At 44.7% G+C, this 24,461-nt stretch overlaps 1 protein-coding gene across 2 annotated transcripts in view; it reads right to left on the bottom strand.

The window, feature by feature from the left end:
- The window catches only part of LOC137546849 (C4b-binding protein alpha chain-like), an 865,201-nt gene that overhangs the window by 646,266 nt on the left and 194,474 nt on the right, over positions 1-24,461 (bottom strand). For both annotated transcript variants that reach the window (XM_068269787.1, XM_068269786.1), the window contains exon 4: positions 19,476-19,667. In XM_068269787.1, the coding sequence (XP_068125888.1) occupies positions 19,476-19,667 (192 nt within the window). The remainder of the gene's footprint in view (positions 1-19,475; positions 19,668-24,461) is intronic.

Below are 24,461 nucleotides of genomic sequence, written 5' to 3'. Positions count from 1 at the left end.
CAGTCTGGTAAAGGTTATAAAGCCGTTTCTAAAGCTTTGGGACTCCAGCGAACCACAGTGAGAGCCATTATCCACAAATGGCAAAAACATGGAACAGTGATGAACCTTCCCAGGAGTGGGCGGCCGACCAATATTACACCAACAGCGCAGAGAAAACTCATCCGAGAGGCCACAAAAGACCCCAGGACAACATCTAAAGAACTGCAGGCCTCACTTGCCTCAATTAAGGTCAGTGTTCATGACTCCACCATAAGAAAGAGACTGGGCAAAAACGGCCTGCATGGACGATATCCAAGGCGCAAACCACTTTTAAGCAAAAAGAACATTAAAGTGGACCCAAATTAAAAATACAAGATTTCAGAAATAAAATCTATTTTCTAAATTATAATAATAAATAGCAGCCTTTTTTCAGCTGCATGATGACAAATATAAAATATTTTACATTTATTGGAGGAACCCCTCCCTTCCTTTCAAATTGCCGGGATTTTTCCGGCAAACTGGTGGAGTAGATGGTGTCCGGCAATGGAGGAATTGCTAATGGCTGCCCCCAGTATAACCCTAGCTATGAAAAGAGAAGGGTGAAAAGCATGCACTGAAATGATCATAGGCTTGAAGGAGTGTTTATTTATCTTTGTATGTGTCAGAGTGGTGCAACTAAATATTTTTAATTAAAAAAATGTTTGGATTGGGTCCGCTTTAAGGCTCATCTCAATTTTGCTAAAAAACATCTCAATGATTGCCAAGAATTTTGGGAAAATACCTTGTGGACCGACGAGACAAAACTTGAACTTTTTGGAAGGTGCGTGTCCCGTTACATCTGGTGTAGAAGTAACACAGCATTTCAGCAAAAGAACATCATACCAACAGTAAAATATGGTGGTGGTAGTGTGATGGTCTGGGGTTGTTTTGCTGCTTCAGGACCTGGAAGGCTCGCTGTGATAGATGGAATCATGAATTCTACTGTCTACCAAAAAATCCTGAAGGAGAATGTCCGGCCATCTGTTTGTCAACTCAAGCTGAAGCGATCTTGGGTGCTGCAGCAGGACAATGACCCAAAACACACCAGCAAATCCACCTCTGAATGGCTGAAGAAAAACAAAATGAAGACTTTGGAGTGGCCTAGTCAAAGTCCTGACCTGAATCCTATTGAGATGTTGTGCCATGACCTTAAAAAGGCGGTTCATGCTAGAAAACCCTCAAATAAAGCTGAATTACAACAAAGATGAATGGGCCAAAATTCCTCCAGAGCGCTGTAAAAGACTTGTTGCAAGTTATCGCAAACGCTTGATTGCAGTTATTGCTGCTAAGGGTGGCCCAACCAGTTATTAGGTTCAGGGGGCAATTTCTTTTTCACACAGCTCCATGTAGGTTTTGAGGTTTTTTTCTCACTAAATAATAAAAACTATCATTTAAAACTGCATTTTGTGTTCAATTATGTTATCTTTGACTAATAGTTAACCGTTTTTGATGAGCAGAAACATTTAAACGTGACAAACATGCAAAAGAATAAGAAATCAGGAAGGGGGCAAATAGTTTTTTACACCACTGTATATATAACCACATACACTCTGTATAAAATAAATTTATGTTCAGAATTCGCTATAGCAATATGTGTTGTCTCTTGTCCACAGCTTTTGTCCCCACTTAATTGCCTGATGAAGCGGGCTGTGCCTGCAAAATGTGTTGCATCCTTTGGGATACCTTTAATAAATGTGTTTGTATAAATTCAGGCAGTCTTTTGTGTCTGCTTTTCGGAGGTAAGTCCACCACTACATCCCAGCTATTTTTAAGACTTTTGTCCATTTTTACTCTGCTGGCGCCTCTGTTCAATCTCTACGTTACAGTGTCCACCCTTGGTGGAGGGGTGATCGACCCCCTTCTTTCCTATCTATAGAGCAACATCTTATTTCTGAGTGAGAACAGGTCTAATCTTCTCACCTGCTAAAACAGTGGTTGCCTAAGTGGTAACCCACGTTTGTGAGTATACTTATCTCACACTTGTTTCTCATTTGTTTTAAGACTTGCTTACAGTATATTGGGCTCTCGGCCTCTTCCATTTCACATATGGTCTGAGTTATTTGTATGGGAAGTGAATTACGGAAGAAAGGGCCAAACCTCCTGTTTTAGTTGTAGGATGAGAGGAAATAAAACACTCTTTGGTACTGGGCATGTCGGGCAGAACACAGTGATGTCATCCGGGTACGTGACTGTTCAACTGTGCTTGCCTCCCAACAGGTCGTTCCACGCCTGTTTAAAGGTGGCTGGGGCATTCATCACACCAAAAGACATCTGCCTCGAGGCATCGAGGTCAAATGGCATGATAAATGTGGATTACAGGCGCGCCTCAGACACGATTGGAATCTGCAAGTATCCGTGACTCCAATCCATGATCGTTCGATAGTTGGAGGATGTCAGCCAATCCAACAGATTACCGAGGGGAGACATGGGATAGGCATCAGTTATGGTGATGTCGTCCGGCCTCCTATAGTCCTCACAGAACCCAGTGGTCTGTGGGCTAGAGGATTTGCGGAGGACAGCTTTCTGTAACATCTCCTCAAACTTCCTCTTTACTTCTGCTGGCACCTCAGGAGAGGTGCGATAGGGGATCTGCCCACTGTCAAGGTTTACTTATCTCACAATGGAGTCTTTGTATTGTTACTTGTGTTGACACTTTATCTGTATGGCTCATTGCTTTGTTTGCTGTGTAATCAATGCATATATAGGTCTACTCCAATTGACTCCTTGTGATGAACTGATGTAACGGTCACTATCTGTGATGTCTGATAAGCAGGTTATTATCTGCGATCTCTTTTGATATGTAAAGCTGTGTTGCTATTTATTGTTATTTGAATACAAACTGTTTGCACCTACGTTTTGACTGGAGTGGGAGTCATTTTTGTATACATAATGGGACTACAAATCTCAGTCAGCTGCCTAGTGACATCTGAGGTCAGCTGCTGCAGATCAAACTCTCTGGGGTCAGAGCTAACAGGAATGCCTGTATGCTCTGAGCTCAAATTACCAACAGTACGGTGTGTGTCTGTCTGCACAGGTACACCACAATAAACATCACATTTTGGGGAAATTACGTCAATATTGACATTGGTCTGGGGGTCAAAGGTATCAGGGGGACAGTGGCCTGCCCAGATAGTCCTGAGTCCAGACTACTGGTGACACTGAAAGCATCAGCCAGTTTAGTCTCACAATCATGCACATCACTAACACAAATATTTGCATCACATGACGTCATCTTTAGCATGATTGTCATCCACCTGAAGGTCAAAATGGCCAGAGGAGATCCCTTCTGTCAGCTCTGAATTCATGCGCCTGGCCATAGGGCATGTAATGGCCAAAGAATGTACAGCAATAATAGCACACTGATCACTTACTCATGCATGTTCATTAGCAAAAACAAGTGCAGCAATAGATAAAGGACAGTCAGTTGCTGGTACATATAAATCAGATAGTACCACCACCTAGCTGTGTTAGGTACAGTAGGAATAGCAGATAAGGGATTGACAGCTCTCTGTTTCCCCAAAGGTTGGTACAGTACTGGTTGTCAGGGAGTCCTGCTGGGATCCCCTACATGTCAGCAGGGAATTCTGAAGGGCACACAAGTGTGCGTAAATCAGTGCCAAGCACAGTAGAAGAAGAGGGAATCTCAGCAACAGCTTGCTCTTGAAAACCCACCCCCCCATGCGGCCTTCTCGGGGACCTTGGACAACAGGGTCATGGTGGTTGTTCCTAACTTCAGTCAGGGCAAGGAGCTTTTGTTGGAAAATATAATTCTCTGTGGCAGGGTTGGAACAGACCAAGGGGACATCTGCTTCCGGATCACTGGAGCAAAAGATGATCTGGTCCTTCACTGTTCACTAGAGCACTCTGAAGATTTCTGAAACCGTAGAGCATCTCTGACATGCTGACAGGCAGTGCAGAGGATGATGCAGTTGACAGATCAGGGTTGCTCGCCATCTTTGGGCTAGGGACAGAAGAACTGTATGTGGCCGGTCTTGTCACACAGTTTACACATGCGAACGGTAGGTGTGTCTGACAGGGAAGCAGCAACAGCAGCAGCTCTCTGTGGCGCAAAGCTCACCGGACCAGGAGGGGTAAATGAAGTAGGCTCCTTCCCAGTCCTGGGACAGTGTTCTGTGACTGTCTTGCACCAGGGTTCTCTGGCTGTCAGGTACTGGAACCTGATGCCACACCCTCTTAGAGGTGTGTGTACAGGATATTCTCGTTCCGTGCCCTCTTGCATGACAGGAAGTTTCGCTGTGGGGGTCACGGGTATAGAGGTTCGCATCTCTCCACCAAAGCAAATAGTGAAGCGTGCAGATTCGATTGGGTTAGCCGGGCCAACTCTAATTCATGTAGGAGCTGTAGCTCTTTGTCCTCGAGCTTGAACTGGTGCAGAAGCTCTCGGTGCTCTGCCTCTAGCTGGAGCATCTCTGCCTCATGCTGGAGCATCTCTGCCTCCTGCTGATGCTGAAGTTCTCTATTTCAGGACTCCAAGAATATGCGCAGATCCTGGCCGGTCAGGTTTAGCAACCACGACGGGTGTATCAGGACTGCAGTGTAGGGAGGCATTAAGCAAGGTGGCGACAAGGACTCCATCTCTGAGGAAATGCCACCAGCTCAGGCTTGTTTCTGCCGTAAGTGGCAATGCCGTGCGATTTGCAGAGGGCTTGCAAGTTAGGGACTGCCCAATTTTGGTGATCCTGAACTGAATCAGACATTCAGATGAGAACAGTACAAGAAAGAATAGGATATACCAAAGAAAAAGTTAGGAAATGTAGACCAATCTATTCGCTATCACTGTGTACAGTTTTGCGCCCCGAACTCCGGTTACGCAAGGCAGGATACACAGTGACCACTGTCTTATCGTTCTGGTTGCAAAGGCTGAGTTTGTCAGATCTTTCCACTCTGATTTCCCAAAAGCTGGCTATGCCTGGTTTTGGGTTGTGCTATCCCCACCACTGCCCACCAATGTGAAAAAGAAACAGAATGTCTTAAAATACAGTTCAAATATCGTTATTGGTAGACCAGCCGGCAATCGAAAGTCTTTAGAGAAAGTCCAAGATGGCCAATTGCCATGCGGCCAGAGGCCTTTGTGGGAAATAATCCAAGTGATTTTGCCAGTGTCCAGTTGGCTGTCGATTGATGTTAATTCGACAGCAGATTTAGGATATTGACCCAATTGGGCTCAGTGTCGTGTTTTTAATCCTCACTGTAGTTGGGAGGGGTTATGGCATGTACAAGTCCAGCCTTGTGAAATTTGAATAGGGGCAGTGCCCCCTTGGACAGAGAGAGATTTTGGCAAATTCCTGTGTTGCCCCGTCTCTCTGTGCCCATAGGTCATAGCAACAGAATGCATATTCACAATCAGCATAATGTTATGTATCATGTGATATGAAATACGACAGATTTAAACCTTCTAGTATTAGGCTAGTGTCACACCAGGACGTTGCGTTTAGGGGACGTTATAGGGCACATAACGTGCCCTTAACGCAACGCCTGGTGCTCTCTGGTGTGGACGTCGGAGTGAGCCGCGTTGTGCAGCTCACTCTGGCGTCCGTGATGCGTACTCTTGGACGCATGCGGCATCACGTGGTCCCGCCCGGCCAATCGCCGCATGGAGCGGCCGCTCCAGGAAGTAAACACTGCACATCACTGAGTGCAGTGAATATTAATTAGCCATGTGCCCGGCTGCTCTCCCCTCCTCCCCAACATGACTGAGCATGTGCAAACAGTCTAACGCGGCTTAGCCGCCTAGAACGCACAGCATGCAGCACTTTGCTGCGTTACAATGTAACGCAACGTGGGCAGTGTGAACAGCCCACTTGTGTTACGTTGCTGTGCGTTGGGGGAGGGTTACAGGCTGCACTAACGTGCGCCTGTAACGTCCCTGTGTGCAAGAAGCCTTAAAGTAGTACTTGGAACTGGTCTTATTCCAGTTCTGGAAGTCCGATTGGTCCCGAAACCTCTCAGAACTAGTGCCACGTAAAGTCCAACACACTCTATGAATTTGAAGGACCTGGTAGCTTTGCAACACCAGAAATATTGAAAAACTGTGCCTACTATTAAATATAGTTTTGGAGGTTGGTTGAACTCTTGTGAGTCTCCAGCTGGATTGATGAGGATCAATCCTGTGTCCCTTTGAAGTCAGGACAGAAGGAACTAAGTGTCAGACTCCTGCTGAGATCAGTGCCATGCGGCTCAACTCTATCCTTTAAATTGGATCTGTCAAGCTCATATCTGACTTCATCTGATGGATGGGCTATATAAACTTTCCAGGAATGCTTGTGACTTTTCACACCTAAGTGAAAGGTTCTGTACTTAAAACTATCAGTGATTGCTGGCAAGCGCCAGGGAGGAGGTGAAAAAAAAGTTGATTAAAAAAAAGGTCATTTTTGCTATTTGCAATGGAATTTGCATTTGTGACTCAAATGGTGCGCACATTTTTTTTTTACAGATTAACTGAGCTTTTGCCTTGACTCCTGAGTGACTTTTCCATCTGGAGATTAAAATCAACTGTATGTTTCAAGGAGGATAGATTTGGAGATTCCATTGAACCCAATTTGACAACAGTAAACTTCTTGCTACACAGAGGATCTGAGAAACAATAAAATGAAAAGGGGAGAGAGATATCTGTGATCCCAACATGAAGTAGAGCAAGCTTGGGGGTGACCACACAGTGTTGCTTCATTAGTTTTCCTTTTATTTGGGAAATGGATGTCCAAAAGGTATTGATTATTGGGCATTCCCATAAGATATTAATGAGGGTGTATATTTTGGTACAATTACGCCAGCATAGTGGAGATTTGTTGGTTGAGAATTGCACTATGCAACGGGGAGTGAGATACCATTTTAAGAGAATTTTATGAAATGTTTCCCTATGATTCATGCAGGACGACGTATAATGAATCGACTTTGAGGATTAAATAATATGACAATGTTCCAGTGGGGATTTAAGGTCATCTGCCCATGTGGTTATATATTTATGTAGACGCTTGTGGCCAGCCCCCAACAGCTCCTTATACCATAATGAGATCCCTCGTTTTAGATCTTTCTGAGAGTGCATCTGGGAAATTATATGTTTTGAGGTGACCGGGATGTTCAGTATAGTATTTGTAAATAAGTGCTTAATGCGGATACATTTGAAGATGTCTCTGGAGGGAATCAAAATTGTTGGATACATGGATTTAATATTCCTGTTGTCTAGTAAGTTTAGTGTAATCTTGTAGACAGGTGGGACTTGAGTTTTCTACATGTGCCCATTTTTTTGGACTATTCATTTTCCACCAGTCCTTAGATATCTCTAGTAAACAGGCATAGTAATATGATCTCAGGCAGGGGAAACCTACTCTACCTTGTTTTTTAAGGATAGTCATGTTAGTATAGGATACTCTGTGTTTTTTCTTTCCCCAAACATAGTTACCACCCATTGAATCTGTAAGAAGAATTTGTTTGGTAAAGTAATATGTATTGTTCTAAATAGTTAAAGTATTTTTGGAAGGACCTCCATCTGGAAGACAGCTATTTTGCCGAACCAGGATTTGGCAATTGTGTTAACTTTGGTAGTATGAAAATTAAGCAATGGTACAAAATTAACTTCATATATCTTATTCGAGGTGTTTGGGACACTGATACCTACTGTAGGTAAGGGATATAGGTTTTTGCCCAGTTAAAAGGAAATTTTGCAGAGATTTGTTTTTTATGTCAGCAGGAATATTTATGTCTAACATCAATGATTTAGATTAATTCACTTTGTACTTTGATACTTCCGAGTATTTGGCCAAAGAGTATATAGCATGCTGAAGTGAAGCAATTGGGTTTGTTATTGACAAGAGTAGGTCTGCAAAAAGTCCAATCTTGTGGGATATTCCATTTATCTTAATACCTAGGATGCTTTTGTTCGCTCTTATGTGTTCGGCTAATGTTTCTATAGTAAGAACAAAGATAAGAGGGGATAGGGGGAACCCCTGGCGAGTGCCATTGGAGATATACAATTTTTTTGAGTGAAAAACCTGCTACATTCACTGTGGCTTAAGGAAGTGAGTATAGGGCCATAATATCAGAGTGAATTGATCTTACTAATCCAAATTTATTTAAGACCTCTCTCAAGAACCCCCAATGAACTCTGTCGAAGGCTTTCTCAGCATCCAAAGTCAGAAACAGAGAAGGCCTCCGGTAGAGCTCAGAAAATTTTAATAGATTCAGAATTCTACGGGTGCCACTTGAGGCCCGGTGACCCTTAGTGAAGTCAACCTGATCCCAATCAACCAGTTGAGGTTAAATGTTTAACAATCTGTTTGCTATTAGTTTAGCGTATATTTTAGTGTCCGAATTTAGTAATAATATGGGCCTGAAGTTGGTTGGGGAGTCCATAGATTTGCCAGGTTTTGGGATTACTGATATAACTGCTTGCACATATTGTTTGGGCATACTACCTATGTCAATTATTTTAGAATAAAGTTCCAACAGTTTTGGGGCAAGAGTGTGGCTAAATTTGGTGTAAAACTTATTAGAGAGACCTTCAGGTCCTGAGGATTTACCAGATTTTAGGGACTTTATGGTAAGGAGAATTTCTACTATTGTCAATGGTGCATTAAGCTCTATTGTTGAGTAGAGATCTGAGGAAACTTTAAGGGGGCTAGGTATTGTTTAATTAACCCTGGGTTGGAGAGTATTGGGGTCGCCTTTTAGATTATAGAGTGCACAATAATAATCACTAAATGCGGTCGCTAGTTCATTGTGTTTGTATAGTGGGGCTTTAGTGAAGGGATGGATTAATATGGGGATTCTGGTTTTAGCTTGTTTATGCATAAGAAGTTTAGCTAGAAAGGAGCCAGCCTTATTACTTTGAGAGTAATATCTAAGTTTAGTTTTTTTAAGCTGGAATTCATAGTCATCCCTGATAAGTAGTCTAAGGTCATGCCTTAAAGAGAATCTGTATTGTTAAAATCGCTCAAAAGTAAACATACCAGTGCATTAGGGGACATCTCCTATTACCCTCTGTCACAATTTCGCCGCTCCTCGCCGCATTAAAAGTGGTTAAAAACAGTTTTAAAAAGTTTGTTTGTAAACAAACAAAATGGCCACCAAAACAGGAAGTAGGTTGATGTACAGTATGTCCACACATAGAAAATACATCCATACACAAGCAGGCTGTATACAGCCTTCCTTTTGAATCTCAAGAGATCATTTGTGTGTTTCTTTCCCCCCATGCACTGAAGTTTCAGGCTGCTCTTTTCTTCCTGCAAACAGCTTTGCCCTTGTTTGTAATTCCTCAGTATGTGAAAGCCCAGCCAGCTCAGAGGACGATTTATCCAGCTTGTAAAAGATAAGAGAGAGAAGAGAGAAGCTGCTCTAATCCTAAATAACACACAGGCAGTGTGCATAAAGGGGAGTTCATAGCAGAACCACAACACTGAAGAACTTGGCAGCCTTCCAGACACAGGCCGACAAGTCTGACAGGGGAAAGATACATTGATTTATTACAGAGACTGTGTTAGTAGAAAGTGCTGCAGTTAGCCAGAACACATTAGAATAGCTTTTGGAACTTGTAGGATGATAAAAAACAGGATGCAATTTTTGTTACGGAGTCTCTTTAAGTTAAAGAGATTTTTTTTCTAATGATTTAGAAAATTTAGTTTTGATCTGAGATTCTAGGTTTTCTATCTGGCCTAGGATCCTATCTATCTGAACTGTTTTCTGTTTTTATGTCTAGCTCCAAGTTGTATAAAAAAAGTCTCATATAAATTCCAGGTGGACTCCACTCCAACCTCAGGCCCAGAGTTAAATTGGTAAAATGTGCATATCTTATCTTGGATATATGCAACGTTATCTGGATTACATAATAGAGAAGTGTTAAGATTCCATAAAGGACAGTCAGTCTTATGTCTCCCTGAAGCAACCTCAAGCATAATGGATGAGTGATCGGTCCATATAATTGAGTTAATTTTTGAGTCAGGAATTCTTTGTAGGGTGTTCCTATCAGTGAGAAACATGTCAATTAGTGAAAAGAACTTATGAACAGAGGAATAAAATGTGTTATCACATTCTCCACGAATCGTACATGTTCTCGTCAGCAAGAAATTTATGTAAGGAAGTTCCTTTTTTTAAACCATTGTGGGAAGTGTCCATTCCAGGATTAATAGTAGCGTTAAAGTCGCCTACAACAATGAAGGCGCCTTTAACTTTTGTCCTCAATTTCAAAAATAAGGATCTAAGAAAGCCATTCTGACCAGTATTTGGGGCATATAAGTTAACTAAGGTGAACGGTTCACCATTCAATGTGCATACAATGACTAAAAATCTTCCCTGGGGGTCTCTTATATAGCTATGTACTTCCACCATTAAGGAGGTGTGAAAAGCTATGAGCACTCCTCTTTTTTTTCTTGAAGTTTGCTTGATATAGTCTAGTAAATTGGGGATGATGGCATAGTGGAGTTTTCCCTTCTGCGAAATGTGTCTCCTGAGCAAATAGAATATCAGCCTTATAATCTAAGGCTTCCCTCCAAAGACATCTTCTCTTAAATGGGAAATTCAAACCATGAGCATAAATCGATAATTCTTCTGCACATATTTAATCTAATAGGGGTAATGATTCGTTATACCACCATTTATATTTAGTGTGCTGTCGGGGGAATATCATGGAAATACTCCGAAAGCGGGAACCTTTTGAATTTGAAGGTGCCATATACGTCATCAATCAGAGATGTTTGGCATATACATTCCTGAGAAACAGATGTTTGTGCCGAGAAACAGTGCTAAACAAAAAACAATAGTTAACCAGTTCACCCCCAAGAGTTTTTACCCTAACGGACCAGAGCAATTTTCACCTGTCAGTGCTCCTCCCTTTTATCCCCTAATCATTTTCTTGTGAGAAGTTGTAATAAAGTTATCTATACCTCGTTTTTTTCGCCACCAATTAAGCTTTCTGTGGGTAGTACATTTTGCTAAGAATTTTTTTTTATTCTAAATGCGTTTTAATGGGAAAAATAAAAAAATAATGGAAAAAAGTCATTATTTCTCAGATTTCAGCCATTATAGTTTTAAAATTAAACATTCTCTAGTGGATAAAACCAACTCATTTTATTTGCCCAGTTGTCCTGATTATTAAACCGTTTAAATTATGTCCCTATCACAATGTATGGCGAAAATATATTATTTTGAAATATAGGTGTTATTTTTCTGGGATTTTTTTTTGTTGTTCTGGCCATAATTACAAGCCCCTATGTAATAAAGTAAAATAAATTTTCCCATATAGATTGAAAAAAGCTGAGTCCCTAAGGCAACTATTTATTTATTTGAAGCTGATTTTTTTTTTTACAAGGGTTTTTTTTTTTGGGGGGGGGGGGGGGGGTTGGAAATGTAATGTATTAATTTATTAATACTGTGTATGTTGATATTGTGTATGTGCATGTATGTGTAATATACAAGATGGCGCTAGTGAACACTCTCCGTAATAGGAAGTGATCACTTTTTTTTTTTTTTTACACTTTATTTAACTTGTAACAATTTCCTGTTTTTGTGAATGGACGTAGCCGCCGTTCGCGGTTACGTCCATTTACTCCAGGCACTGCGATTGGGTAGAGGACCGCTCGGTCCTCTTCCCCAATCACATAGCACGGAAACCCGACGGTAATGGCGGCGGTAGCGGCACGGAAACGTGCGGAGCGGCGGCGGGAACGCGCGACGTATTAAAACGTCATGTTGCCATTAATAGGCTAAAGCATGACGTTTTAATACGTATGCTTGCCATTAAATGGTTAAACAATATAATAGTCAATAGTAACAAATAATAGATAGTAGGGCTTGCTGTGTGCCCTAGAAAATTTTAGGTGGTTGTCAAATGTGCTATCTGGAAGAAATGTTTTTTTCTCATGGGGCAAATAGACAGCTTGGAGAGAGAGAACAGTAACAATGAACACCATAGGAATATGTCTCGTAAAGGTTGAACAAAAATTTACCTGCCAGTTAGGATGATGCAGAACAATTAAATGACATTATACATCTACTTGTATAAGAGTAACCAAATATGAAATTTAAGATCATCTAGCAAGAATAATGTAAACCTTAATGTAGAGGAATAACTTTTCTATTTTATAGAAGGTGTTGTCATACTCACGTGGCTCTGCTCCGTCCGCGGCGTCCGTGTGTGGCTACAGTCCCGCACTGGCGCCCGGCGGTCTCTTGCAGGCCGTGGTTTTGCAATGACGGTCGGGGGCGTGCGTACGTTCATGCGGAATGGCGTCAGGTCACACGTACGCATGTGTGGGACTATGGCGGACATTTGTACGCATGCGCGGCGCTTGAGATCGCGCGCCCAAGTGTACCTCTGCCCCTATAAAAGGCGGTCCCTTCCCAGCATTCAGTGCTGCTCGTTCTGACAGCTAGTTTGGTGTTCAGCAGTTCGCTCTTGACAAAGCCTGTTTTCCTGTCTGATCTTCGGTTGTGACCCGGCCTGTTTGACTATCCTGATTCTCCTGCCTGCCCTGACTCGGATTGTTACTGGACTCTGCTCTTGCCTGCCGCCTGCCCTGACTCGGATTGTTACTGGATTCTGCTCTTGCCTGCCGCCTGCCCTGACTCGGATTGTTACTGGATTCTGCTCTTGCCTGCCGCATTCCCTGACTCGGATTGTTACTGGATTCTGCTCTTGCCTGCCGCATTCCCTGACTCGGATTGTTACTGGATTCTGCTCTTGCCTGCCGCATGCCCTGACTCGGATTGTTACTGGATTCTGCTCTTGCCTGCCCTGACTCGGATTGTTACTGGATTCTGCTCTTGCCTGCCCTGACTAGGATTGTTACTGGACTCTGCTCTTGCCTGCCGCCTGCCCTGACTCGGATTGTTTACCGGATTTACCTTCATTGGACTACTAGGGGTGTCACTGTTCTCCCAACCACCAGCTGAGACTATCCCAGTAGTGACCTGGTGAACACGAGGCAGCTAAATCCAGCTTTCCCCTTGGGGTTTGTTGCTGAACACCCGTGGGCGCTTAGATTCCATTACTGGGTAACGTTTCCTCCATCGGTGGAAGGGTCAACAGTGTCTGAAGACATAACAGGTGTTGACTACGAATGGATAAGGCTTGTAGGTGTAAGATTATTCAATCAGGTGGTGACATGTCAAGAGCACGTTGGGCTTTCGGGATTCTTGAAGAGGTAATAGAAGCATTGCGTAATCTCTTGGCAGAGTCTCTAGGAGAGGTCTGCCAGTCACTTTGTAAACGCTTGGAGGTGCTTGAAGTGTCCATTTGTGTTTCTTCCCCTGATTCAGGAAGATTGTATTTTTTAAGTGCTAGGAGCCCTTCTTGCAAGGAATGGATTTAAATCTTTTGCTGGCCTAGCTTAAAGTATAACATGAATGGAAAGCCCCACTTGTATTGGATCACTTTTTTTGTAAAGGATGCTCGTTACTGGCTTTAAAGCTCTTCTGCGTGCTAAAATTATTGGAGAAACGTCTGGATATATTTGTATTTTATGTTCTCCTATTCCTCTTGTTCCAAGCTCTCTAGCAACCCGTAGGATTTCAAATTTTGTTTCTGAATAATGGAGTTTAAGGATGACGTCTCTGTGGATCTCGCTGTTTCTTGGCGGTCTCAGAGCCGTGTGTATGCGGTCTATACAGAGAAGGTACTCAGGAAGAAGAGCTTTAAAGATGGATATTGTATAGTTTTTAAAGTATTGAACCAACTGCGGAATGCCTTTAAGCCTGAGATTCTCTCTTCTCCCCCTGTTGTCCAGATCTTCAAGTTTACTTTCAGTAGCAGAGATACGGTCGTCTTGTTCGGATACCCTTTCTTGAAAAGCATTAACAAGGTCTGCAGTGTCGTCCATCCTTGTTTCTAATGTATGGGTTCTCTCCCCTCAATCGTCAAATTGGGCTGAGAAGGTGTTGGTAGCAGACCTTATTTCTTTCCCTAAGGAGTCCTTTAATTCTGTTAATAGATTGGATATGTCTTTCAAGGTAAAGTCTCTGTTATTAGAGAGTCAGCATCTTCTTGGTTTTGGTTTTATTTGCATCTTTGTTAGGTTTGTCTGTTAGATTATCACGTGGTTTGAAAAAGTTAAGTTGCGAGGTTGTTGGTTGGTTTTGCTTAGTGGCTCTGGATGTCATTTTGTAGAAAGATTCTCTAAAGCCCTTTTATATTAACACTTGTAGATGTAATGGTTTTCTGGCAAGTAAAAAGACAATAAAGTCAACTGGTGCTCATTGAACGAAGCTCACTAGCCTTTCTTTAAAGAGACTCCGTAACAAAAATTGCATCCTGTTTTTTATCATCCTACAAGTTCCAAAAGCTATTCTAATGTGTTCTGGCTTACTGCAGCACTTTCTGCTATCACAGTCTCTGTAATAAATCAATGTATCTTTCCCCTGTCAGACTTGTCAGCCTGTGTCTGGAAGGCTGCCAAGTTCTTCAGTGTTGTGGTTCTGCTACGAACTCCCCCTTCCAGACCCCTCTATGCACACTGCCTGTGTATTATTTAGATTAGAGCAGCTTCTCTCTTCTCTCTTATCTTTTACAAGCTGGATAAATCATCCTCTGAGCTGGGTGGGCTTTCACATACTGAGGAATTAGACAAGGGCAAAGCTGTTTGCAGGAAGAGACTAGCAGCCTGAAACTTCGGTGCATGAGAGATGCAGGGGGAAAGAAACACACAATGATCTCTTGAGATTCAAAAGGAAGGGTGTATACAGCCTGCTTGTGTATGGATGTATTTTCTATGTGTGGACATACTGTACATCAACCTACTTCCTGTTTTGGTGGCCATTTTGTTTGTTTATAAACAAACTTTTTAAAACTATTTTTAACCACTTTTAATGCGGCGGGGAGCAGCGAAATTGTGACAGCGGGTAATAGGAGATGTCCCCTAATGCACTGGTATGTTTACTTTTGTGCGATTTTAACAATACAGATTCTCTTTAAGTTAGTGTCACTTCACGCCTTCACTCTGAGTCAATTTTGGTTATTTAGGATAGTCGCATAGCAAGGTGAGGGACAGTGGTTTTGTTAACAAGGTCTAGAAAGGTGTTCACAGCAGATGATAATGCAAGATGGTGACAAAATAGGGAAATTGCGACCTGATTCTTGGTTTGAGGCCGAGGTCTCAATTAGATAGCTCGACTGGGTTGTAGTGCAAGTCTAGTGTGGTGTAAAAATTTTGTGACAGTGAAGATTAAAGTTCAGCTGAGGAAGTAGGTAGTGCAACGGGGAAGTAGGGGAAGATACGTTTACCTTAGTGATGGGTCGTTCGCGAACGAGCCGGCTCTTTGCTGTGAACGACAAGAGACGGTTCTCGGTTTTGAAAGAGCCGATGCCTCAGCCGCCCCACACAGCTCTGCTTTGGTCTGTAATAAAGGGCGCTGAGGCATGCTGGGAGATGTAGTCCTCCTCTTCCAGCTTGTAGGAGTGTATGGGGCGGAGCAGAGCAGTAGCAGGAGGGATTGCCCCAGTCAGAGAAGCAGTTTGGAGTTGTCATGGAGACGGGGCGGGGCTTTTACTCTGATTCTGAGTGGTGTCTAGTGATATTTAATGAAGAGCCGATTCAAAACCGTAAGAGCCAGCTCTTTAACCTCCCTGGCGGTTAATTTTTTTTGCCAAATTGGCAAAAAAACTTTTTTTAAAAATTTTTTTTTTTTGTTTCATGTAAAGCTACCAGAGTGGTAGCTACATGAAACACCACTAGAGGGCGCATGTGTCCCTCTAGTGCGATCGTCGCCGGCATCTATAGCAAACAGGGGAACGCGTATACAACGCGTTCCCCTGTTTGGCTTCTCCTGTCGCCATGGCGACGATCGGGATGACGTCATGGACGTCAGCCGACGTCCTGACGTCAGACACCTCCGATCCAGCCCATAGCGCTGCCCGGAACTCATTGGTCCGGGCAGCGCAGCGCTCTGGCGGGGGGGGGGCCCTCTTTTGCCGCTGCGTGCGGCCGATCGCCGCAGAGCGGCGGCGATCAAGCTGTGCGCGCGGCTAGCAAAGTGCTGGCTGCGCGCACAGCAATTTACAGAATAAAAATCGCCCCACCAGGGGCTGAGATCTCCCCCTGCGCGGCATAGCCCGAGCTCAGCTCGGGCTTACCGCCAGGGAGGTTAATGGGAGCCGATTCAGAAGAGCCGATTCTCCGAGAAGAGCCGGAATTCCCATCACTAGTTTACCTGTGGTAGGGCTCCAAACAGTGCTGTGGAAATTGCGGAAAACCAGAGGATCAGGCGGGTAACTCACAGGTGTTGCAGTGTCTTGCCACTTTATTTGAGCTTGTTGGGATAGCTAGGGCTAGGTGCTGCTGGATCCTCCATGTGCAATAGGTAGACGCTGTTCAGGACTGGGGATGGTGCAGGAGCTTCAGAGGAGTGTGTCTGTCCATTATTGATATGCGTTGCTGACAGGCAGAAAGGATTGTGGTTGGAGGAAGAGAGTCCCCTGAGTAAGGCTGATGGCAAGAGGGGGTAATTAAATAGAGTTGCAAGGTTTCAGAGCAGCTGGAAGAGATATTGAAGGTCTGGTGGTGATAGGGCTTGCTTGTTTACCCTCTGTGCAAATTTTCAAAAATTCTGAAGCCTGGGCCTCGATTAGTTGCTGGGGCCGACCAGAAGTGCGGGTCTGGCACGGTTGTCCGGCGGGAGGCTCTTTTTAAATTGTGACCTTGCCCAGTCGATTTGAGGTTGTGGGACACCCTTAAAGGGATACTTAAGTCAAATAAAAAAATTAGTTTTACTCACCTGGGGCTTCCCTCAGCACCCTGCAGCTGTCCGGTGCCCTCGCAGCCTCGCTCCGATTCTCCTGTCCCCTATGCGGAAGGCTGCAATAACAGCATAGATGGTCCTATTGTGGCTGGGAACGCGAAAAATCACTCGCGTTCCCAGCCTGTCGGCGACTGTCGCCGAAACCGGAAGCAGCCGCCGGCGGGGACAGGAGGATCGAAGCGATGCTGCGAGGGCACCGGACAGCTGCTGGAGGCTGAGGGAAGCCCCAGGTGAGTAAAACTAATTTTTTTTTATTTGACTTAAGTATCCCTAACCTTCCTGGCGGCAAGCCCGAGCTGAGCTCGGGCTATGCCGCCAGAAGGCACCACTCAGGCCCCGCGGGGCCGATTCGCATGATTTTTTTTGGCTACACGCAGCTAGCACTTTGCTAGCTGCGTGTGCAATGCGATCGCCGCCGCTACCCGCCGATCCGCCGCTTTTCATCGTGCCACGGCCGCCCCCCCCCAGACCCCGTGCGCTGCCTGGCCAATCAGTGCCAGGCAGCGCTGTGGGGTGGATCGGAGTCCCCTTTGACGTCACGTCGTCGATGACGTCAGTGACATCATCCCGCCCGTCACCATGGCGACGGGGGAAGCCCTCCAAGAGATCCCGTTCTTTGAACGGGATCTCCTGATCTCCGATCGCCGGAGCGGCTATCATGTAGCGAGACCTTGTCTCTCTACATGAAAAAGATTTTTTTTTTAAAAAACGGATTTGCTGCCCCCTGGCGGATTTTTAGCAAACCGCCAGGAGGGTTAAGCACTGTGCAGGCAGTGGACAGCTGAGCTGGTCGGGCCAGGATGAGCAGGAAGAAGGGAGATGCAGCCTACCTCTGTTCTGGTGTCCGGGATGCTGTAGATGGAGAGCAGGCAGGGCTGTGGAGTCGGTACACAAATCTTCCGACTCCTCAGTTTATGAAACCACGACTCCGACTCCGGGGACCCAAAATGGCCCCGACTCCTCGACTCCGACTCCTTAGTCTAATACTTAACAGTGCTGTGGATTTTGTACAAAAATCATCTGACTCCGACTCCTCAGTTTATGAAATCAACGACTCCGACTCCAACTCCGGGTGCCCAAAATTGCCCCGACTCCGACTCCTCGACTCCAACTCCGACTCCACAGCCCTGAGAGCAGGTTCCGGATCATCTGTAATGTACCCCCAGATATATAGTGGGCTCTATTGTGGTGCAGTCCCTTGGCAGCAATTAAAAAACAAAACAAAACACATATATCCAGGCACACAGCCTCTAGTTAGGACATTAAAGAAGTTATTAAGGAAAGGGAGGTGCTGAAGGGGGTGTGGCCAGAAAATTAGCAAAAATCAGTAACCTTTCTCACACTCGCATGCAAATGTTCAAACAAATGCATTCACAGATTCACTCATCCAGGCACCACGGTTATCCCTACAGCTAAGTTAAAAGCCGGGGTCTTAGTTCTGTGAATGTATTTGTTTGAACATTTGCATGCGAGTGTGTGAAGGGTTACTGATTTTTGCTAATTTTATGGCCACACCCCCTTCAGCACCTCCCTTTCCTTAATAACTTATTTAATGTCCTAACTAGAGGCGATATGCCTGGATATATGTTTTTTTCTTGTTACTGACCCCCTGTGGCCAGGGTTTTAATTCAGTGCATTCCCTCCTTCCCGTTTGTGTTTTTTGTCAGCATGCACACAGCTTATGCTGGTGTATGTGCATGGATACATTACGTTAGCTCCCTGGTGCGATTGGTATGATGCGCTACCTGTCCCAGGAGAGGACGTCAGGATGTGTGCTTCTAATCTATTGATAGGTTTGATGCAATGAATGTTTGCACTATGCATGTTACAGGGCCAGAGTTAGGACACCTACTTTTACCTGGGTACTTCTGCACAGTGTAGGTGACTAAGCAAAATAATGCATTCTTCTGTGAACTAAGACCCCGGCTTTTAACTTAGCTGTAGGGATAACAGTGGTGCCTGGAGGAGTGAATCTGTGAATGCATTTGTTTGAACATTTGCATGCGAGGGTGCGAAGGGTTACTGATTTTTTCCCTTGGCAGCAATGACAGTCGGGTGTCTCTTATATGCAGGATGGCTCTGGATGTTTGCTGTGTCAGGAGCACATGGAATATGCTACCATCCGCACTGTCTGCCTTAGTTTAAATGCGGAGAGTGGTGGCAGCATATTACCCTGGATTTCCAGTGCAAAATCGATAACTTTAGTTTACTAATTGCACATACAATCGAGATTTTATCATGTATGGGTACACCAACCAATCTTAAAATGTTACTACGCTCATATGTGGATTCCTCTCCAGAAGTCTCTAGTAGATGAGACCTGTATTGCAACTGTGGCATAGTACAACGGGATTGGAAGGTGTTTGTCACACCCCTCCGATCATCATCCACCCCACTGTTGCTCGGCAGGACCCGCCTTTATTCACGGTCGCACTACCGCTGTGTGCAAGTGCAGACACACTGTGCAGGCGCAAATACGGCCTGCGCAGTAGCACTGAGCCACGCGTACACAGCTTTTTCATCTGTGGGCATGAATGAGAGTGCCATCACAAGAACATATTTGTCAAGGTCTCGGTTCAGCACAGTCAAGGAGGATGGGGGAAGCCTTTGAATTATCCAGGGGATTCCCTCTACCGAAGTAAGAAACTTAGATTTTTTTTTTACTTTTTACGTAACAGGTACCCTTTAAACAAGGTAGATATAAATGTACTCACGCTGGCAGAATTGTTCAGGAGTAGACCATAAGAAGTTGTCCAGGCAGGTAATGATGTTTTTACTTCTTGGCACACGCACATATCCAGGTCTACAAACATACGACACTGTTGCATTAGGAAGAAAAATGTCCGATTCAACATCCTTTGGATTGGGCTCTGCAAAATCAATTTGTTTAGGGACACCACAAGCTCCTAAAAAAAAATTAAGAAGAAGAAAAAGTTTGAGGACACTACTCTGTTGTCATAGTCATTAAAGGGGCACTCCATTAAAGAGACACTAACATCAAAAATATCCCCTGGGGGGTATTCACCTCGGGTGGGGGAAGCCTCGGGATCCTAATGAGGCTTCCCACGCCGTCCTCTGTCCCACGGGGGTCTCGCTTCAGCCCTCCGAACAGCCGCCGACAGACCCGACTGTCAATTCAATATTTACCTTCCCTGGCTCCAGCGGGGGGCGCTGTGGCTGCTTTCGGCTCCGAAGTAGATGGAAATACCCGATCTCAGTCGGGCCCGCTCTACTGCGCAGGCGCCGGGGACTTGCGCCTGCGCAGTAGAGCAGACCCGACGGCGATCGGGTATTTCCGCCTACTTCGGAGCCGACAGCCGTCAGAGTGCCTGCGCAGGAGCCGGGAAGGTAAATATTGACGTCACCGCTGTACGGAGGGCTGCAGCAAGACCCCGAGGGACGGAGGACGGCGTGGGAATCCTCATTAGGATCCTCAGGCTTCCCCCACCCGAGGTGAGTACCCCCCAGGGGACATTTTGATGTTACAGATTCTCTTTAAAATGAAAAGCATACATACTAAATTTGCATACATTCAGCAGTGTTGCACTGGGAGACATCTCAAGCTCACTCCAACCTGAATTATCACAAATTCTTTCTGTTTTAAGAAAGCAAACTTTTGTTATACTAAATAAGATACATACATACTATAAGATGCACTTTTTCTTCCCCAAAAGTGTGTGTGTGAGTGTGTGAGTGTGTGTGTGTGTGTGTGTGTGAGTGTGTGTGTGTGTGTGAGTGTGTGTGTGTGTGTGTGTGTGTGTGTGAGTGTGAGTGTGTGTGTGAGTGTGTGTGTGTGTAGTCAGTGGGTCTTATATTCTGAATCATATTCGGACTGGCACCTATGTGTTTCCGCCTTCCTATGTTCTGGGTACATACTGCTATTTGCTGCAGCCACGCTCTCTGATCAATATCAAGTGCCGGGAGCATCTACCAATCAGGCAGCGGCGCTGCCGGGTCCTCCTGTGCCGTCATCTTCCTTCCGTCATGTGTCCTTCCAAGTGTACTCCTATGTCCCTGTCCTCTTGCCGCCTTCCTATGTCCCATTACATAACGATGCTTGCTGCCGCCATGTGCTCTGATCACTAGTAAGTGCCAGAAGCCATCTACCAATCAGGCAGGGGGCACTGCCAATCACCACTCACGGCTGTTTACTGCTTGCTGCTGTCTTCCTAATAGGAAGCTCTGGTTTCGAGGGCGGGACCAAGGCTCCCTCATTGGGACCAATCACTGCACTCTGTGCACAGAGCCGTCGTCCCTCCCTCGAGAGCAGCACTTCCTATTAAAAAGGCAGCAGCAAACAGCCGTGATTGGCGGTCTGGGCCAGTGTCCCCCGCCTGATTGGTAGATGGCTACTGGCACTTCCTAGTGATCGGAGCACGTGGCTGCAGCAAGTATTATTATGTACCAGGACAAAGGAAGGCGGCAAGAGGATGTGGACACAGAAGGGGGCATCCGAGTACACTGGGGAGGACACGTGCTCTAGTTAAGGAGGGAAGGAAGATGACGGCACAGGAGGACTCGGCAGCGATGCGGCCCGATTGGTAGATGTTCCTGTCACTTCCTATTCCTTCGGAGTGTATGGCTGCAGCGGTATAAACCCAGGACATAGGAAGGCAGAAAGAGGACAGGGACATCAGAGTACACAGGGGAGGGCACATGGGCTTTAATTATGAAGGGAAGTATGAAGAATAGAATACACCAAGAAGAAACGCTGACATAGATGGATGTCACCATGGAGCTAGTTACAGCAAAAGGATTTATATACAGATCTGGGCTACTGACTACTTCTCATAGTTCCTGTCTATTTCTGTCATCCTGCTCTTCCTCTTTTTACACTAGTTGAACCTGTCACACGCTGACAGCAGTTGTGGGTAGATGTTTCCTGATCATTCCTGAGTAGCTTCCTTTGGTGAATTGCAAGCTGTGTTTACATTAAAGTTAGCTAGAGACAGGCTATGCACACAGTTAGATGCTATGCTTAGCGAGAATGTAGAAAAACATCTCAGGTGGCAGAGAAATACATACTATCGCTGGGCTAATAAACCACACACCCTCCTGGCTAACAAACTGAAAAACCGCAGCTATAAACCCCCAACCCTATGGGTTTGTAGCCCTTCCCATCTGCCTAAAGCTGACCCTCATAAAATAGATTCCCTCTTTCAAGAGTTTCTCCAGAATCTATACAAATCCAATGGCCGCCCAGACCCATCCAGCCTGGAAGCCTATTTTGCCCCCATACAACTTCCCTACCCATCTCCAGAAGTAATTGAAAATGTATCCTCTGAAATCGGCACTGAAGAAGTCCTGGTAGCAATTAAATCTCTAAAATCCTCCAAAACCCCTGGCCCAAATGGTTTTTCACCCCTATTCTACAAAACATTTGCACCTACTGTAGCTCCACTATTGAAACAAACTTAATGAATACAGAGAGGGCTGTTCCCCTAATCTAATCTCCCTCCAAGCGGATATCGCTATGCTGCCTAAAGGCTCGTACACACGCTTGATTTTATGGAACGACGGGTCCGTCAGACCCTCCCGCTGCGCGGATCGTTCAGAAACAGCCTTATCAGTCTGCCTGACAGACTGTACACACGCTGGACTGTCGCTGGAACGCCCGCCCAGCGGGAGGGTCTGATGGACCTGTCGTTCCATAAAATCAAGCGTGTGTACGAGCCTTAAGTCAGATTCAGACCCAATTTACGTTAATAACTTTAGGCCCATATCTCTTTTAAATGTCGATGTGAAATTACTGAGCAAAATCTTAGCCACGAGCCTAAATGCTTTTCTTCATAATATGATACACAAGGACCAAGTGGGCTTTGTCCCTGGCCGGCAAGCCACAGATGCTGTATTTTGAGCTATTCAAGTATTTGAATACTTGAGAGCCAGAAGTATCCTAGGAGTATGTCTCACCCTTGATATATATAAGGCATTCGATACCCTCTCATGGGACTATTTACATTTTGTATTGCTTCGCTGGGGTCTTGGCTCTCCATTCATTAATTGGATACAAGCCCTTTACTCCTCTCCTACAGCCAGAGTACAATATGCAGGTTACATATCTCCTAGGAGATAACTTAGGTGAAAAAGTCAATTGCGTATGGCCCTTATCATAAAATGCCTTTTAAACAACCAGCAAGTAAGAAAATACCCAAAATAATTTATATTCTTTGAGTAAGAAATGGAAGCAGTATGTATTCTTGAACTCAAAAATCACTCCAGACGGAGAATGCAGCCATGTATTTAAAAGACGTTTAATCCGTGATGGGAAAGCAACGACACATTTGGGACAGTGTAATAAAAAGATGTCACCTTGTTAACAAAGGTTTATATAGTCAAAACCATGTTTTTTTTCTAGTAATAATGTATGGTTGTAAGAGTTGGACCATAAGGCAGGCTGAGCACCAAATAATTGACACCTTTAAATTGTAGTGCTGGAGAAGAATGTTTAGAGTCCCTTGGATTGCAAGAAGATCCAATCAGTCAATACTTAAAGAAATATACCCCGCCTGTTGGAAGGAGCAATGCTGAAGCTTAAATACTTTGGACACACAAAGAGAAGGCAGGACTCAGAGAAGACCCTGATGCTGGGAAAGACCAAGGGCAAAAGGAGGAGGGGACGGCAAATAATGAGATGGCTATATAGTATCATGGAAACAACAAACATCAGCTTGGAAAAGTTTGGAGAGCCATAGTTGCCCCTGGCAGGCTGTGGCTCATGGGGTCGCAAAGAGTCGGACACGACTGAATAGCGACCGAGTTCAAACAAAGTATAAGAAACACCGTTACACTCTCTCTCCTCGCGTTGAGGTGCAGGATTCAAACAGCAATGCCAGAAGAAAAAGGAATATCTACACTCTCCGACGGATGGCATCCAAATGATTTTATTGAGCAACCACAAGACAGAAGTAAAAGGCTGACATGTTTCGGACAACAATGTCCTTACTCATAGACCAAATATACAAACATTTGCTCACACCTTTATAGCTAGAGACACACCCACAGGTGTGTCCCTCGCAGACCTTACATCATTTTAATGAGACATCAAAATTGTACAAAAAGTGAATAGATCTTGATTGTTAAAACAAAATTTATTACACAGCAATTATTAAAAGGAATTCAATGTGTATTACTTAAAAGAGCAAAGGTCAGTAGATCAATAGATCAAATATAAATCCCACCTGGCATTTAATCCATCTGCTATGCAGGTTAATCCATCTGGTAGCGACTGAACAAAAAAAAATAAATCTGTATTTCCTTTTAACTACTTTATTGCCGCAGTGATTGAAATCTAAGCCCTGTTTTGGAGGGCTCCTGGCTGGCAGGGCATAGATTTCAATCATCGTCCGCAGCGCGCATTCGCCGTTTCCGTCGCTCCCCGCCAATCGTGCTGCTCAAACCCGACGTTTCTTGACGCATCTTACAGGCTCTGCCTGTCTCTATTACGGCAGAGCAATGTGAGCCGGTCAGGAGCAGATTTCATTGGCTCCTGGCTGTGTATCAATGTAAGGCGCTCCCATTGGCTTACATTGATAGACATGGTCAGGAGCCAAAGAAAGCGGCTTCTGACCAGCTCACATGACTCTGCCGTCGTAGAGACGGCAGAGTCTATGTCCTAGGGGATCCCGGCGAGCGGCGGTGATGGCGGTTCTGGCAGGTATGCGCGGCGATTTGTTGGGATTCCATCGTTCTTGTACCAG

Source organism: Hyperolius riggenbachi, chromosome 2, assembly GCF_040937935.1.
Source record: "Hyperolius riggenbachi isolate aHypRig1 chromosome 2, aHypRig1.pri, whole genome shotgun sequence".
NCBI lineage: Eukaryota > Metazoa > Chordata > Amphibia > Anura > Hyperoliidae > Hyperolius > Hyperolius riggenbachi.
Note: the sequence above shows the minus strand (reverse complement) of the source record. Positions and strands in the feature narration are given on the sequence as shown.